The 18,249-nt window shown below is 45.8% G+C and overlaps 1 protein-coding gene and 1 long non-coding RNA gene across 2 annotated transcripts in view; both read right to left on the reverse strand.

Annotated features, from left to right (window-relative positions):
* Positions 1-18,249, reverse strand: part of LOC142466799 (uncharacterized) — a 303,033-nt gene that overhangs the window by 65,144 nt on the left and 219,640 nt on the right. The gene's annotated exons all lie outside the window — the stretch shown is intronic.
* LOC142466791 (uncharacterized) lies at positions 5,020-15,808 on the reverse strand. Its single transcript, XM_075572209.1, has 3 exons — positions 15,725-15,808; positions 11,943-12,190; positions 5,020-7,875 (listed from the first exon to the last, which is right to left on the reverse strand). The coding sequence occupies exon 3, from the start codon at positions 7,766-7,768 to the stop codon at positions 6,017-6,019; it is 1,752 nt and encodes a 583-aa protein (XP_075428324.1). The 5' UTR covers positions 7,769-7,875; positions 11,943-12,190; positions 15,725-15,808; the 3' UTR covers positions 5,020-6,016.

Below are 18,249 nucleotides of genomic sequence, written 5' to 3' on the forward strand. Positions count from 1 at the left end.
TCGCTGGTATCTTACCCCAGCCAAAATTAGCCAAATCTACCCACTGGCCTCCGACCTATGCTGGAGAGGCTGCGGTCAACGGGGGGACATGGCCCATATCTGGTGGTCATGTCCAGAAATTCAAAAATACTGGGAAACTATACACAATCTTATAAAAGAGGTCACAGACCTCACAATCCCGATTGAACCGCTGACCTACCTATTGGCCAGGCCCCTAGAGACACTGGACCGACCAACAGGCAAATTAATCTCCCTTATTCTCACGGCGGCCAGATGTGCGGTGGCAGCCGCCTGGAAGAAGGTGTCCCCCCCCCTCCAGACAGACGGTGATAAACAGAATCAATGAAGTAAAAGACATGGAGAGACTGTCTGCATTTGTGAAAAGGTCCACTACCGCCTTCAACAACACTTGGGATCCGTGGTACACACGAATGACCCAGACCAATAGAACTACTACATGAATACAGACTTGGAGGTCCTAATAGGAGATGGCAATTGTTTGGGTGGATCAGGACGAGGGGGTGATACACCCGCTCCCCCCCCCTCCTCCCCCCTCTCTTCTCTCTCTTTCACCTTCTTTCTGTTTCAACTCCATGCTACCCCGATTGACCCCGGAGGAACAGGGGGACGTGGAGTCTCTTTCTTTCAAAATGTTAAAAACTGTATTAGGCCACAAATGACCAGTTTTAGCAAATTTGTTAACAATTACTACTGCCTAATAAAAAAAATTGGTAAAAAAAAAAAAAAAAAGTAACTGCCTTGATTGTTACCTAATGTCTAGGGATTAAGTATTAATCAATCAACAAACTCTGTTACCTGAGGGCATGGGTTAGTCTGTTAGTCTCCACGTTAGGGAGTGGATACAGTTAATTGTTCACCAATAGGCTGTATTCAATGTTAAGAATAGGGTTGCACAGGTATATAAACTGTGTCAACCCTACAGTTTTTAGTTGTGCTTTTAATCCCCTCTTGATCTTCCCTTCTGAGGGTTACTCCATGGATGGTATAGCTCGGTTTCCCATAGAATATATATCAGAAGGGAAGATCAAGAGGGGATTAAAGTCCTACCCAAAGAAAACCTCATTACCATATCACTATCTGACAAAGTCAGAGAAAAGCTAATTTACCCTATATTTTGCTGTAAGTAGGTTCTCCCCCAGAGCTAAGATTCACGTATATTAATTTATTATTGAATCACAATACTGCACAATAATTGTTTGTATATGTTTTTTATTCACATGTTGTTTTCCTGACTGGGTCGCTCACTTTCCACAACCAATCACGACTGTACTTGTGGGAAATCCGAGCATATTTCCCTGGAAGGTTTGAGAAGTACCCTGTCGGGTAACATCATTTAATTGCACTGTATTACACTTTATAATTTATTAGAAAGCTGTGGCGCCTAGGCAAGTCATTTAGTATATTAGGACTACTCTACTGAACAACTGAAGTTTAAAAGGAAGTTCAAAAGAAGTGAAGAAGAAGTGAACACCCCAACTGGCCCTGATTCCTGCATTTGAACTACGCTGGAAAGGAGGAAATCATCTATACCAGACTGCATCATTACTGCTGTGATGCTGCCTTTACTATTTATATTTGCTGTGACTTCAATTCTTCTCAAATTATGCACTTCTTTTTACCAGCCTCAGTATGTCTCTAACTCTATTCATATATCTCCATCTCTCCTTCCTTCCCCACTTCTCTGTTCACATGAACGCCTTTCTTACCTGCGTCCTCTGACACCACACAGCTATATCCCCTGCACTAAAAAACACCCCTACAAATCACTCACACATTCTCTTTCTTTCCATGCTTCTCCTCCTTGCTTCTGGGGATATCTCTCCCAATCCTGGTCCCTGCCTTATTCATACATGCGCTCGTCCTCGCCTGCCAAATGCAACCTCTACTCCTTCTGGTGTTAACCCCTCCAATCTCATACCCATCCCCTGCCACCCTCCCTCCTCTCTCCCTTTCTCCTGTGCCCTTTGGAATGCTCGCTCCCTTTCTAACAAGTTCCTCTCTGTACATGACTTTTTCCTCACTCACTCTCTGCTCCTATTTGCTATAACTGAGACCTGGCTCACTCAGTCTGACACTGCTCTGCTCTGGAAGCTGCCCTCTCCTATGGTGGCCTTTCCTTCTCCCACACTCCACGCACTGATGGCAGGGGTGGAGGCGTGGGGCTCCTGCTCTCCCCCCTCTGCCGTTACCAAACCCTTCCTATTCCTCCATCTCTTGCTTTTCCCTCCTTTGAGGCTCACACTGTCCAGATCTTCTCTCCTCTCCCTGTGCATGTGGAGGTCATCTATCGCCCACCTACCTCTACTCATCCCCCTTATCCCTTTCTCTCTCACTTTGAATCCTGGCTCTCTTTCTTTCTCTCCTCAGACTCCCCTGTTCTTCTCCTTGGGGACTTCAATTGCCACATTGATGACCCCTCTCTCCCTTGGGCTTCCCGCTTTCTTTCTCTAACCTCTTCTTTTGGCCTTCAACAGTGGACTACAGCCAGCACCCACAAGGATGGCCACTACTTAGACCTGGTTTTCACTAAAAACTTCTCTCTCTCCAATGTCTCCATTTCCCCTTTTCCTCTCTCTGACCATCACCTCATCTCATTCTCTCTATCTCGCTTCTCCCCTTCTCCACCTCCATCTACCCCCCGGTTCTGCAGAAACCTGCGCTCTATTCACTTACCTGACTTTGAGTCCACTTTAAGCTCCTCCCTCTCATCTCTCAGCTCTGCTACAGACCCTGACAACCTGGTCAGGAACTACAACTCTGTCTTGTCCTCGTCTCTTGATCTACATGCCCCTCTTTCTCTCTGCCGCACTCGCCCTTCTAACCCTAGACCCTGGCTAAATTCCCACACGCGCATGCTGCGTTCCTCCACTCGTTCCTCTGAACGCCTCTGGAGGAAGTCTCACACTCTCGCAGACTTCCTACACTACAAATTTATGCTATCCTGTTTCAACTCTGCCCTCTCGCAAGCTAAACAAGCCTACTTTTCTTCACTAATCAACATGCACAAGTCTAACCCACGCCGATTGTTCTCTGTCTTTGATACTCTTCTCAAACCACCCTTAGCTGCCTCTCCTTCCTCCATCTCTGCTCAGGACTTTGCTGACTATTTTAAGGAAAAGGTGGAATCCATACGTCAGAACATCCCCTCTGTTTCTTCCTCCCATCCTACACCTCTTCCTAACTCTCCTCCTGCCTTCCTTGACTCTTTTTCCACTGTCTTAGAGGAGGATGTGTCGCTTGCCCTCTTGACCCCATTCCCTCCCATCTCCTAAAACCTCTTGCTCCTACTATAATCCCTACGCTCACACACATTTTTAACTCCTCCCTCTGCTCTGGAACCTTTCCATCCTCCTTCAAACATGCAACAGTCATACCATTACTCAAAAACAGCAAGCTTGACCCTACCTGTCTTTCTAACTATCGTCCTGTCTCCCTCCTGACTTTTGCCTCTAAACTCCTTGAACGTCTTGTATTCTCTCGCTTGCTCCATTTTCTCAACACCTATTCTCTCCTAGACTCCTACAATCTGGCTTCCGCACTGCTCACTCCACGGAAACAGCCCTCACTAAAATAACTGATGACCTCCATACTGCCAAAGACAGAGGTCATTACACTCTGCTCATATTACTCGACCTCTCTGCAGCATTTGACACAGTGAACCACCCTCTTCTCCTCCACATTCTCCATACTCTTGGTATTCGGAACAAAGCTCTATCCTGGATCTCATCCTACATCTCCCATCGTACTTTCAGTGTCTCTTCTGCTAACACCTCCTCCTCCTCTATTGATCTCTCTGTGGGGGTACCCCAGGGCTCTGTCCTGGGACCTCTTCTCTTTTCTCTGTACACACTCTCTCTAGGTGACCTAATAACATCTTTTGGGTTTAATTATCACCTCTATGCCGACGACACACAAATATACTTTTCAACACCTGACCTTACACCTGCTGTACAAACCAAAGTTTCTGAATGTCTCTCTGCTATATCATCCTGGATGGCCCTCCGCCGCCTTAAACTCAACATGGCTAAAACAGAGCTCCTCATACTTCCTCCCAAACCTGGCCCTACTACCTCCTTCCATATTACTGTTGGTACTACAATCATTCACCCAGTAGCCCAAGCATGCTGCCTAGGCGTCACACTCGACTCCTCTCTCACATTCGCCCCTCACATTCAAAACATTTCTAAAACTTGTCGCTTTTTCCTTCGCAATATAACAAACATACGCCCTTTCCTCTGACTCAGGCCCTCATTCTCTCCCGTCCTGATTACTGTAACCTCCTGCTGTCCGGCCTTCCTGCCTCTCACCTGTCTCCTCTACAATCTATCCTAAATGCTGCTGCCAGAATCACTCTACTCTTTCCTAGATCTGTCTCAGCATCTCCCCTCATGAAATCACTCTCCTGGCTTCTGTTCAAATCCCGCATCTCACACTCCATTTTTCTCACTTTTAAAGCTTTACATTCTTCTGCTCCTCCTTACATCTCATCCCTAATTTCTCGTTATGCCCCATCCAGACTCTTGCGTTCTTCTCAAGGATGTCTTCTTTCTACCCCCTTTGTATCTAAAGCCCTCTCCCGCTTTAAACCTTTTTCACTGACTGCCCCACACCTCTGGAATGCCCTTCGCCTCAGTACCCGACTAGCACCCTCTCTAACCACCTTTAAGACCCACCTTAAGACACATTTGCTTAAAAAAGCATATGAATAGCACTGTAGATATTCTGAACACATGATACAAAAAGCTTGGCCCCCTGCAGACGCACTTACCAGAACTCCCTCTTACTGTCTCTGTATGTTCTACCTACCTACCAATTAGACTGTAAGCTCCTCGGGGCTGGGACTCCTCTTCCGAAATGTTACTTTTATGTCTAAAGCACTTATTCCCATGATCTGTTATTTATATTATCTGTTATTTATTTGATAACCACATGTATTACTACTGTGAAGCGCTATGTACATTAATGGCGCTATATAAAGACATACAATACAATACAATACAATAGGAAACACACATTTTATTAGAACCAACAGCATGGAAATATAAAACATTAACAACATTTTTCTTTAAATAAAACAACAAGAATTATACAAATAACCTGCCTTTAAAAAGTTATAACTTTTTTATCCTTTTAAAATGCTTGTTTAATGCACCATAAACTAAAGTCACTTTTCATTGTGATTTAGCAGAACACAGATACACGTGTGCACTTATATGTGAGTGTCTTAGTCGCTGGTTATCACTAAAAATGCCTGGCTTTAGAGATAGGTATCTCCCCTGTGTGTGTCCTCAGGCTGGATAAGTCACTAAATCTCTTCCCACATTCCCCATATACATGCGGTCTCTTCCTTGTGTGTGTTCAGGTGGGGTAAACGACTAAATCCTTTCCCACATTCTCCACATACATAAGGTCTCTCCCCTGCGTGTGTCCTCTTGTGTGTACAAACAAATCTACGTAAGTACCAGCACTCACTGTCTAATAGCTAGATGATGAAAACAGTTGTAATGCAGAATAAACATTTAATAATAAAATGAACCAGAAATAAATCGAATGTGTTTGCAGAAACCAGTAACACAAATGGGCATGTCACAAAGTGAGGGGTGGGGGGGGGGGGAAAGGAAAAGGGGAAAAAACATGAAACATAAGGAATATACACAAAAAAAACGGAGAACGGAAAGTATGCTAGGGGGGGGCGACGTTTCGAGGGACTACCTCTTCATCTGGCCCATTCCCCCTGGTCCAAAAGGACCGAGAGGTACTTTCCTAAGCCTCCCTTCCCCTATACCTGGTCAAATCAGACACCCCTGAAAATAGCTAGTAAACATATAGTGTAAGCTAAATACAGCTAAACAGCTAATAGCAGGGCAGCAAGAATCCACTAATGGTACAGTTAAAGCTGAACACAGCTTGCAAGAAAGCAGCTTGCAAATGAGCACCAAGAGTCCACACAGTCAGTGAAAGCTTAATGAGAAAAATAAATGAAGTGGTCAAACCCTCAGTGGCTCTGCTCCTTCAGCTGCTCGTGTGGAGTCCTCTTGTGTGTGTTCAGGCTGGATACATCACTAAATCCCTTCCCACATTCCCCACATACATGCGGTCTCTCACCTGTGTGCGTCCTCTTGTGTGTTTTCAGGCTGGATAAGCCACTAAATCTCTTCCCACATTCCCCACATACATGCGGTCTCTCCCCTGTGTGTGTCCTCTTGTGTGTGTTCAGGCTGGATGAATCACTAAATCCCTTCCCACATTCCCCACATGCATGCGGTCTCTCACCTGTGTGTGTCCGCTTGTGTCTGATCAGACTGGATAAGTCACTAAATCCCTTCCCACATTCCCCACATCCATGCGGTCTCTCACCTGTGTGCGTCCTCTTGTGTGTTTTCAGGCTGGATAAGCCACTAAATCTCTTCCCACATTCCCCACATACATGCGGTCTCTCCCCTGTGTGTGTCCTCTTGTGTGTGTTCAGGCTGGATGAGTCACTAAATCCCTTCCCACATTCCCCACATACATGCGGTCTCTCCCCTGTGTGTGTCCTCTTGTGTTTGTTCAAGCTGGAAAACTGACTAAATCCCTTCCCACATTCCCCACATACATGTGGTCTCTCCCCTGTGTGTGTCCTCTTGTGTGTGTTCAAGCTGTATAACTGACGAAATCCCTTCCCACATTCCCCACATACATGCGGTCTCTCCCCTGTGTGTGTCCTCTTGTGTGTGTTCAGGCTGGATGAGTCACTAAATCCCTTCTCACATTCCCCACATACATGCGGTCTCTCCCCTGTGTGTGTCCTCTTGTGTGTGTTCAGGCTGGATAAGTCACTAAATCCCTTCCCACATTCCCCACATACATGTGGTCTCTCCCCTGTGTGTGTCCGCTTGTGTCTGATCAGACTGGATGAGTCACTAAATCCCTTCCCACATTCCCCACATACATGCGGTCTCTCCCCTGTGTGTGTCCTCTTGTGTTTGTTCAAGCTGGATAACCGACTAAATTCCTTCCCACATTCCCCACATACATGCGGTCTCTCCCCTGTGTGTGTCCTCTTGTGTGTGTTCAGGCTGGATAAATCACGAAATCCCTTCCCACATTCCCCACATACATGTGGTCTCACCCCTGTGTGTGTCCGCTTGTGTCTGATCAGACTCTTTGAGTCACTAAATCCATTCCCACATTCCCCACATACATGCGGTCTCTCCCCTGTGTGTGTCCTCTTGTGTGTGTACAGGCTGGATAAGTCACTAAATCCCTTCCCACATTCCCCACATACATGTGGTCTCTCCCCTGTGTGTGTCCGCTTGTGTCTGATCAGACTGGATGAGTCACTAAATCCCTTCCCACATTCCCCACATACATGTGGTCTCTCCCCTGTGTGTGTCCGCTTGTGTCTGATCAGACTGGATGAGTCACTAAATCCCTTCCCACATTCCCCACATACATGCGGTCTCTCCCCTGTGTGTGTCCTCTTGTGTGTTTTCAGGCTGGATAAGTCACTAAATCCCTTCCCACATTCTCCACATACATGCGGTCTCTCCCCGGTCTGTGTTCTCTTCTGTGGGTTCTGGTCTGATAACCAAGTCAGACTCTTCCCACTTTCTCCAAGATCTTTTCCTGTGGCAGCAGCAAATATATATATTTTGGAATGAGAAGCAGTTACATTGTTTATTAATAGCCTTGACTGGTTGAAAGATGCATTTTCTGTCATATTAATTGGAATGTTGCAAGATTGTTCTGTCCTCATCTTTTCCATATACACATTTGGGTGTTTGAACTTCAGATGTTTGATGAGGTAGTCCTGACTGTTAAAAGCAAACTTGCAGGGCTGACATAGGTGGATTATTGGAGCTTGTCTTTGTACTAGACAAGACAAAAAAAATACATAATTAGAAAATTAGGTGAAATTAGGCATTAGTTATCCAAAAAAAGTATGTGTGTGCCAAGCACGTGCATTTTAAGTGAAACTTCTTTGTCACAGAAATTGTATTTGTGATGATGTTTTTATTTAAAATCCAAACACAATTTCAGTGAAAAAATGCCAAGAAGTTTGACATAGAACGCGCATGCTAGGCAACCCCCCGGCCCTCCCGTTTTAGCTATTTGCACGTCTACATTTATACTAACTGTGATTTGTGTGTGTGAGGCTGTGTGTGTGTGTGTGTGAGGCTGTGTGTTTTTCGTGTGTAGCATTGGGAGTGGGCCCAACCTTTGATGGTTTGGTGAGTAAATTTGGTGTGGTACAGTCACCTGAGCATGGAAGTTGTGGTCGAGTTCTGTGTTTCGTGTGGGCCAGGCATTGAATGGGGTCCTGGTGGCTGATTATGGAACTTGAGGACGACTATTAGGGTCGTGCACATGCGTGCGGTGCTGGGCGGGCCTGCACACGCATGGTGCTGGCCGTGCCTGCGCCGGACACGCCTTTGCACGGCGCAGAGGATTGCGCATGTGCGGGTGTGGCGTGCGCATAGTAGTAGCATGACATCACTTCCGTCATGGAATTCTGTTACAACATAGGGAATTTTTCCTGTCAAAACTCTATAGGTGCCAGCAAAGAAGTTTCACTTCAAAAAGTCACTGTTACACAAACTGTCTTACAAAAGGTCAGAGAGGTAAGTTGGCATATCCCAAAAAGTTCAGGATGAAAGTAAACTGTAGATGTACATTGTAAAAATGAAGGGTGTAGCACAACATGTGCAGCATTAGGGCCGGGAAAGTAGATGTAGTGGATCATACATTTAAAATGGATCATAATATTTAACAGGAAATCTCACTAGCTGCAAAACACCAATAAAAGTGGCAGAAATCTTTTTAAATCCTTAGTCACTGAGGTAATAAAGGGGGGTTATCAATTTATTTTAATTTGTTGATTTATTTATTACTGGGTTATCATTCATCAACAATGTGGATATTTGCTCCCACATTGAGTGGGCCTAGTTATCCACAGTGATAATCAATGGTTTTATGTGTAAAATGTATTTTGAATGTTCTTTTTTGTTTTGTTTTAAACGTGTATATATTTTGTGTGATAATGGGCATTAGTCGACAAGGGGAGGTAGGGGACGTGGGTGATGCCGGTACTTGCCCTGAGGAGGGAGGTTAGGCTTCCCGTGACGGAGTGGGGGATAGGGGTGGTGGTGAGAGGGGTTAACCACTTAATTACCTTACCGACTAGAATGGCAATGTTTACTGGCCACTAACGGGGTCAATAGGGTTAGGTATTGTTTTCTTTTAATAAAGTATTAACCCATTTGGTGCCTGTGGTATACCTTGCTAACCACAGGTATGGAACAGGTTAATGTTATTTTGATCATAGGTTTCTGTAATAATACACATTACAGAATCCTACGATAGCAATATTAACCCAATGCGGTATGTAACACATTATTAACGGTCGCGTTAATTACCATATCGTGAGATTGGTCCAAATATCGCACCCGTAAATTATTACCACAATCTTGATATATACCACCTTGATATATACCACAACTAACAACCGTTAGTTTATTATTTCCCCGGGCAGGACCACCAACAGGGGGGTCGCCAGGGTTGGCGTCCCGGGCTCGGTTAGTCAGGGGGCCCGGCCTCCCGAGACCCCTGCATGGCCGTCAGGGCCGCCAAGAGGGGGACAAAGGATACTGGCTACCGGTTGTGGCTGGGCCCCGGCTCTGCACCAGATGAAGGCCTTCCTGTCCCAGCCTCTGACGTCAGCGCGCCTAAGTTTCCGGTGCGCGCCGACTCGAAGCTCGCCGTGGGACACAGTAAGGAGGCCTGCATCTGATGGCCTGTTGCAGCCTCGCCCTGACTCTCTGCCGGTCCCCGCAGCCACTGCCGGTCCCGACCATCCACAAGGAATTAAATTAACACACACACATTCCCAGTTCATATTCATATATATATAATTTTATTTTTTTATGTCAAAAGAAGTGCTACTGAGCGTGGCAAATGTATACAACAAAAGACAGTGGTGTCCAATGCTACATCCAATTGACAAAACATATATGGTAATAAGTATAAAGTTTAAATACTTCAATAATAATAATATTTTCTTGGTTATTTAGTTAAACCCTTAGACAAAAGCGTCATAACCCTGCATACCAAAGTCAATGTATAACCAAATTTGCAGGTCCTAACACTAAACTATGAGGGCAAACAACCACAATGAGTCCTGTCCATTCAGCAAAATGCTAGAACCTCCCAAGTTAAAAAGGTGGGGAGGGGTGAGCTCTGGGAGGAGGGGCCACTTACCTCCAAACAACTGTTGCCAGTTAGGAATTAAATTAACACACACATTCACAGTTAGCTCAAACATCCCCAAGGTATGTCTACTATTTTTTTATATGTATTTGGGGGGGTGGGGGTATTTTTATGTGTATTGGGGGGAGTGGAGGTCTTTTTTATATGTATTGGGGGGAAGTGGGTGTTGGTTTAGCTCATCTTGCCTATGTATATAATGCACAAACACAGATAATAATAACGCTCAATTCCAAATAAATAACAATTATTGAATAAGCACCAGGGGCATAGGGAAAATCAGACAGAGTACAGAAAAGACAGTGAACGAAGTCACATGAGTCCCTTGTTAGCACGCACTCATGGTGCAATAATAATAATAAATGGGGGGATATAGTGATCCTCAGAGAAGCCTAGCTTGCGCCAATCACCCACAAATAATGGGGTTATATGGCAATGGGACGTCTAAGCTGTTAAAAGTAAAAATAATAAATGTTTTATTGCAATACTAATACGCCGAAACAAGTGATAGTATGTATAAGTGGTTTAAAAATAGGATTAAAATAAATCCCCAAACTGGGAGGTGCTAGGGTGAGAAATGGTAGTGGGGATGGTAGTGGCAGTATAAAGTATATATACGTAATAAACGCTAATGCCACACACAAGTTGTACCCTCTTGTGTAACTACCATGTGGATAAGGTACATAGATGATATCTTGCTGATATGGAGTGGTACGGAAAGTCTTTTGATAGAATTCATTGATGTACTTAATGCTAATGACTTTAATCTGAGATTGACTTATGTATCTGGTCCGCATAGCATTGATTTTCTGGACCTTCCGATTATCAAGAACAATGAAGGTTTCTTTAAACACATTTGTACACGATTAGATTAGATTATTTAATCACTATGTAGAATTTATCACTATTTAAGTACATTATATTTATTTATTTTTCACTTTATAGAGGAGCGCCTTAATCACATTTTTTTGTACAATATACATAGGAAAGACAGGGCTAACGCCAGCCTCGAGTAGGTGATAAAATATTTGCGGTATTTCTGCCGTTCATCCCGTTCCGATAAATATCAGAACTTGATGTATGGCAGATGTATGGCGGAAGGTCCAGAAAATCAATGCTATGCGGACCAGATACATAAATCAATCTCAGATTAAAGTCATTAGCATTAAGTACATCAATGAATTCTATCAAAAGACTTTCCGTACCACTCCATATCAGCAAGATATCATCTATATACCTTATCCACATGGTAGTTACACAAGAGGGCACAACTTGTGTGTGGCATTAGCATTTATTACACATATATACTTTATACTGCCACTACCATCCCCACTACCATTTCTCACCCTAGCATTTTACTTGAAAATGTGATATTATGCCTGTTTTGTATCCGATCTGATGCTTTTAACAGGTCCGATAAAAAGTGCTTTATTTTTGCGCTGCAACGCTGATTCATTACACGATAATAATAAGGCACCTTTTTTATGGGCGGTGATATGGCATTTTTGGTTACTACCCCTTGATGTATCCGGCCCTTTGATTCAAGTCAGGTTTCGTGATATTAAGTGCTAGTTGACCCGTAATGGTGTATGCAGATCTATCAATATTTGCAATTTAACATTAGTAATAAGACAATAGAGAGGTAAAAACAATGTAACACACATATTCCTGATTACCTTGTGCTGGCGCGTTACTTTTCCACAGCGTGCCCTCTTGATACCAAGCTCTTTCCCATATTCATCTCCATATCAGACGTGTGTGGGGGGAGGTCTGTGCGTGGGGGAAGGTCTGTGTAGGTTCTGTAGTAGATTTTCCTGTGGTACTGCAACGCCACAAGGTTCTGTTCTTCCTCGTTTCTCGCACAATTTACAAATTGGGACAGTTAGTGAGGTCTCAAAGTAATGTCTATTTTATAAAAGAAGAGCTGAAAAAAAAGATACAAATTAATAATGTGACTTGCCTTTTCTTTCTTCTCTACAGCTTTTGAGGTGAACAGAAGTTAATGGAGAGCAATGTATATACCAGAGGTGCGCAAACTTTTCTGTTTTGGCCCCCCCCCCCCCCTGTCAGCTCTCCCCCCTGCTCGCGGCCCCCTTCCCTTACGGCTCGGAGCTTTGCAGCTTCCTATAACGTCATGTTACACCGCATTGGCATGGCAAAGCGTTGCCATTTGACGCATTGCCGAAGAGGCAGTTCATGGCCACGCCACCTTCTCCCCCCCCCCCCTATCACTCCACATAGACCACAGATCGCAGATTTGACCTGTGCGATATATATATATCAGTTTATTTATTGTAGTACACTTATACTTTGCTACCATTAGAGAGAGAGTGTGTGTGTGTGTGTGTGTGTGTGTGTGTGTGTGTGTGTGTGTGTGTGTGTATGTGTGAGTATATGTGTGTGCATGGGTTGTGTGAGTGTGAATGTAAGTCCTAGATAGATTTTTTTTAAAGAAAAAAAAAACTTTAATAAATATATATTTTTTTAACTTCTGCAAACACACACACACACACACACACACACACACACACACACACACACACACACACACACGAAAAGATGAATTTCCTCATCTTCGCCGCTGTCTGTCGGCTCCCCTCTCCCTGCCGTGCGCACGAGCGGCCCTTCTATAGAAAGGCTGACTAACGTCAGCCAACTAAAAATCCTCGCACGCGCACAGCGCAGCAAGCACCCAGCACTATATAATGTGCCTAAGGCAACATACGGCCAGCAATGGTGCTAAACAAGGCTGTGAGGAGAAGACAGGAGTAAGGGGAGAGGTGCAAACAGCTGCTGTCATCACATGCTCATTGCCATTTACTTGAGTGACTGTAAGGCCTGGGACATGCGGTGCTTTCCCTGGCATTACACAGCGCGCCGTCCGTGGGCGTGTCGGGGGCGTGCCAGTGAGGTCACGGAGCTGGTTCGCCCTCATTGGGCGAACCGCTCACGTGACCGGCCCTGCGCTCCGGCGAGCGCCAAATTTCAAACTACCGTCAGACACACGCTTCCCCAAGCGTGCGGACGCGTGCGCGAGCCCCTGCTAAAGCCACTTCATTGCGGCTGCAGGGGCTCAGTCCCGAGCAGCAGCACGGGTCAGCGCATAAGCGCTGACCATGTCCGAGGCCTTACAGTGCAATTGAGGCTATTGCACTTTAGTGAATCTAGTGTTTGGTAAACAGAGGAGGCAAAGTGGATAAGGAAAAATAACCATCTGTACCTGGGAGGCAAATAAAGTGTGTGAGAGGAAGGGGGATACAGAACACAAACTGCAATAGAAACACAGTAAGAGAAACCATGTGAGACGGGTAACTCTTCTCTTGAGGGGATATAGGGGAAATAATTTGACAAGCTGTTTGGGGGATAAACTAAATGAATATTTCTGTAACTTCAGTAGTTTCGGCGGGTTTTGCGAGGATTTGGAAAGACAATAAGTGATGGTAATGGTCACAGAGTAATAGGCTAGAGAATATAGATTTGCCATTAGCTGCCCAGTAAACTATGTAAAGTAGTGTAGGTGACAGCAACCAAAGTTATCCATAATGTCAACAGCTGCCACTGGTTAAATAAGGCTTTGAAAAAAATGGCCCTGCGTTCCTAAGACGGGGAAAGACTTGTGTGGGGTAAGTAGTAAAGGAGTGCTTAGGATAGCTAGCAAGGTGAAAAGGCTGATTGTACAAACTCTTATGGGTTTGTAATCTCAGGATTTATTTAAACTGAAGCAGAGTAGGAAAATTGTATTTAAAGGGGCAGTCCCTCCTAGGAAGAACGTGAACCAACAACAATGGCATATTTAATAGGTTAAATGCAGTGAATTGTCAAGTTAAAAAACCCGTTTACCAAACAAAAAAACATAACACTTCCATAGAAAACAATGTAATTATAATGCCATCATTAGTCAAACACATATGTTTCTGGTGAAATACACAAAAGGATTTATTTCACAATACACAAATAAGTAAAAGTTATTTTAACCCTTTGAGTGGCGGAGGAGTTACGTGATCGCTCCCTCACTGATGACAGAACAGACAGGGAGACCCCCTCCCTTCTATCCCACGTAGTGATAGATCCGTCCTTCCCTGCACAGGAGCACAGAATGACATCTCCCCTAGGAAAACCAGCAGGATTACTATGATGTAGCTATTACATCATGGGGCCAGAGGTGGTGACTTAGCAGCTACATCAAAAGGGCACCCAAAGGGTTAAATGGTGATTTCATCCTTTTCAAGGAAGTCATGTACTCCAAGAGATTTCATGTTTTCCGCCGCTAGGTTGGATTTAAAGCAGCAGTTCAAGCTGCCTTTAAAAAATAAATAAAATATATGTTCCCCTTCGATATGCGCATCAATGCAATGCAAACACTGACAAGTGATTAGCTAAATCGACGATCGATTCGTTCTCCTGTGATCAATCGGTGAAGATTTGGCTCGAGGGTTCGCTAAATCACTGTGTAATGCAGTCAGTGGAGCATATATTTATATTCATATGTGTTCCACTGACGTGTGCTCGCTCCCGAGCCCTGGTCCTGTCTCATGGGGCTTCTCCAGCAGCAGAATCTCCCTGTCGAAGAAAGTATTGTGACTTGAACTAAACTGGTTCCTGGGGTAAGGTCAGCCTCTACTATTAACCCAGATATATGCGGGTGGATATACCAGAGACACAGGTTTAAATCTCTGTCACTCTGGCCCACGACTGCTATGGATTCTACTATTCTGTTTATCCCACTTAAGTCTACTCAATTATTATTAATAAGCTACTAGATAACACTTATGATCTAGCCTATGTGCCTCGGTGTCTTTACGATCTATAATAGGAGTTATGTCTTTTAATCTATATATCCCTAATGGTTTGTAGTTTGCCTTGTTATCTTATGCCCAGATAAATGTGTGTAATAATGCTGCTTTTGACAGTAAGCTCATAACATTGAACCATCTTTTAAGTTGCTCCTTTTCAGCTTTAACCACTTCGTTTTGGCAGGAAAATCATCTAAGAAAGAAAATATCAGCATGGCAGCTCCCAGTTCTTCAGACTAATTTATAGTCATTAAATACCCTTTGTGGCACCAATATAGTGCATAGATGTTGCTTCAATTTACTGTCACTTAAGTGTAACTTATGCACTTTGACTTCTCCACAGTTCAGTAAGTGTGCTGAGCTGTCCCTGTGTGACTATTTTGTTATTGGTTTCCCTGGTTGCTTAGCGACGTGACGTATTCATCGTCGTATGACCCTACGATGACGTCAGACATCAAACAGAGTACTGAGGCTGCAGTGGCTGCCCGGCTGTAAACACAGATGCTGGGTATGAGGGGATTGTGTAACCCCTAGGGGTATATATACTTGTTAGTGTCACTATTGCAGTTAGGTGTATGGTCTGAGGAGAGGACGTGTCTGTCCTGAAACGCCACGTGTTTGCATATACCTGCTCTGATGCTTTGAATACAAAGTAAGTTACTTACAGAGAAGGCTCCTGTGTGCTTCCTGCGCCACTTTATTTCTTCATCTTCTCTTTCCCGGAAGTGGAAACACTGACTACATCCAGGTCACAGCTCTGTGTCCTACTGCGCATGCTCACACTAAGGGGATCATGGGAGTTGTAGTTTTTAGACTTCAGAACGGATCACGTGTCACATGCTGTGTAGATTAAGACTAACATTCCCCAGGCACTGTGCTAGGGAAAGATAGTTTCTGCTGCATGTAGATGTGTATACTCCTCTTGGTCCTTAATATATTCCAGTAAAGCTGCTTCAGTTCCTCCCTTTTGGCCAATGTTGATATGAAGTAGGTAACCTGGATATGACATAACCTGAGGCTGTAACTAGGGTGACCAGATTTTGAAAATGAAAAACCGGGACACTTTTTTTATTATATATATATATATCAGTTTATTTATTGTAGTACACTTATACTTTGCTACCATTAGAGAGAGTGTGTGTGTGTGTGTGTGTGTGTGTGTGTGTGTGTGTGTGTGTGTGTGTGTGTGTGTGTGTGTGTGTGTGTGTGTGTGTGTGTGTGTGTGTGTGTGTGTGTGTGTGTGTGTGTGTGTGTGTGTGTGTGTGTGTACACCTCAATAATCGAACAAACAAAAAAAACCCAGATGTGAATGATTCTGAACCCCTTAACCATTGCCAGGATGCCCCCTCTTCACAATTTCTAAAGCAGCAATCCCGTCTGGGATCTTACCTGATCCGCAGTCCCTCAAGGTACTATACTAGAGGGGAGGTGTTCCCTACCTGTCTTCTGATGTCTCCCGTGTGAAATTTGAGTCAGATCTGGAAGAAAGCAGAGTAGGTTACTTCGGTGTAGGTATACGGCAGTTAAGATAAGACAGAGGGTGAGGGAGACAGGGAGGGCGAGGGAGGGAGACAGGGAGGGCGAGGGAGGGAGACAGGGATGGAGGGAGACAGGGAGGGAGGGCGAGGGAGACAGGGAGGGAGGGCGAGGGAGACAGGGAGGGAGGGAGACGGAGGGAGGGAGACAGACAGACAGGGAGAGCGAGGGAGGGAGGGAGACAGGGAGACAGACAGACAGGGAGAACGAGGGAGACAGACAGGGAGGGAGACAGACAGGGAGGGAGGGCGAGGGAGGGAGACAGACAGGGAGGGAGGGCGACAGACAGGGAGGGAGGGCGACAGACAGGGAGGGAGGGCGTGGGAAGGGCGAGGGAGGGAGACAGGGCGAGGGAGGGAGACAGGGCGAGGCAGGTAGGGTGAGAGGGAGGGTGAGACAGGGAGGGTACGGGAGGGTGAGACAGGGAGGGTACAGGAGGGTGAGACAGGGAGGGTGAGACAGGGAGGGTGAGACAGGGAGGGTGAGACAGGGAGGGTGAGAGAGGGAGGGTGAGACAGGGAGGGTGAGAGAGGGAGGGTGAGACAGGGAGGGTGAGACAGGGAGGGTGAGACAGGGAGGGAGGGTGAGACAGGGAGGGAGGGAGACAGGGAGGGAGGGTGAGACAGGGAGGGAGGGAGGGTGAGGGAGGGAGGGAGGGTGAGACAGGGAGGGAGGGAGGGAGGGTGAGACAGGGAGGGAGGGTGAGACAGGGAGGGAGGGTGAGACAGGGAGGGAGGGAGACAGGGTGGGAGGGAGACAGGGTGGGAGGGAAGGAGGGAGACAGGGTGGGAGGGAAGGAGGGAGACAGGGTGGAAGGGAAGGAGGGAGACAGGGTGGGAGGGAAGGAGGGAGACAGGGTGGGAGGGAAGGAGGGAGACAGGGTGGGAGGGAGGGAGACAGGGTGGGAGGGAGACAGGGTAGGTGGGGGACAGGGTGGGAGGGAAGATGGGGGACAGGGTGGGAGGGAAGGAGAGAAACGGTGGGAGGGAAGGAGGGAGACAGGGTGGGGGAGGGAGAGGGAGGGAGAGAGACACACACCCACTGACACACACACACACACTGATACACACACACACTGATACACCCCCCCCCACTGATACACACACTCTGATACTGATACACACACACACACTGATACTGATACACACACACACTGATACACACACTGATACACCCCCCACTGATACTGATACACCCCCCCCACTGATACACACACACACCCCCACTGATACACACACACCCCCACTGATACACACACACCCCCACTGATACACACACACACACACAGCCACTGACACACACACACACACACCCACTGATACACACACCCACTGATACACACCCACACACCCACTGATACACCCACACCCACTGATACACACACACACACACTGATCCACACACACACACACTGATACACACACACACACCCACTGATACACCCACCCACTGATACACACACACACACATACCCACTGATACACACACACACATACCCACTGATACACACCCCCCCACTGATACACACACCCCAACTGATACACACACAACCACTGATACACACACACACACACACACACACACACACACACTGATACACACCCACACACCCACTGATACACCCACCCACTGATACACACACACACACACTGAT

Source organism: Ascaphus truei, chromosome 15, assembly GCF_040206685.1.
Source record: "Ascaphus truei isolate aAscTru1 chromosome 15, aAscTru1.hap1, whole genome shotgun sequence".
Lineage (NCBI taxonomy): Eukaryota > Metazoa > Chordata > Amphibia > Anura > Ascaphidae > Ascaphus > Ascaphus truei.

Excerpts from the sequence above, each read along its gene's own strand:
- LOC142466791 (XM_075572209.1), bottom strand. The coding sequence starts at position 7,768 with ATGGAAAAGATGAGGACAGAACAATCTTGCAACATTCCAATTAATATG.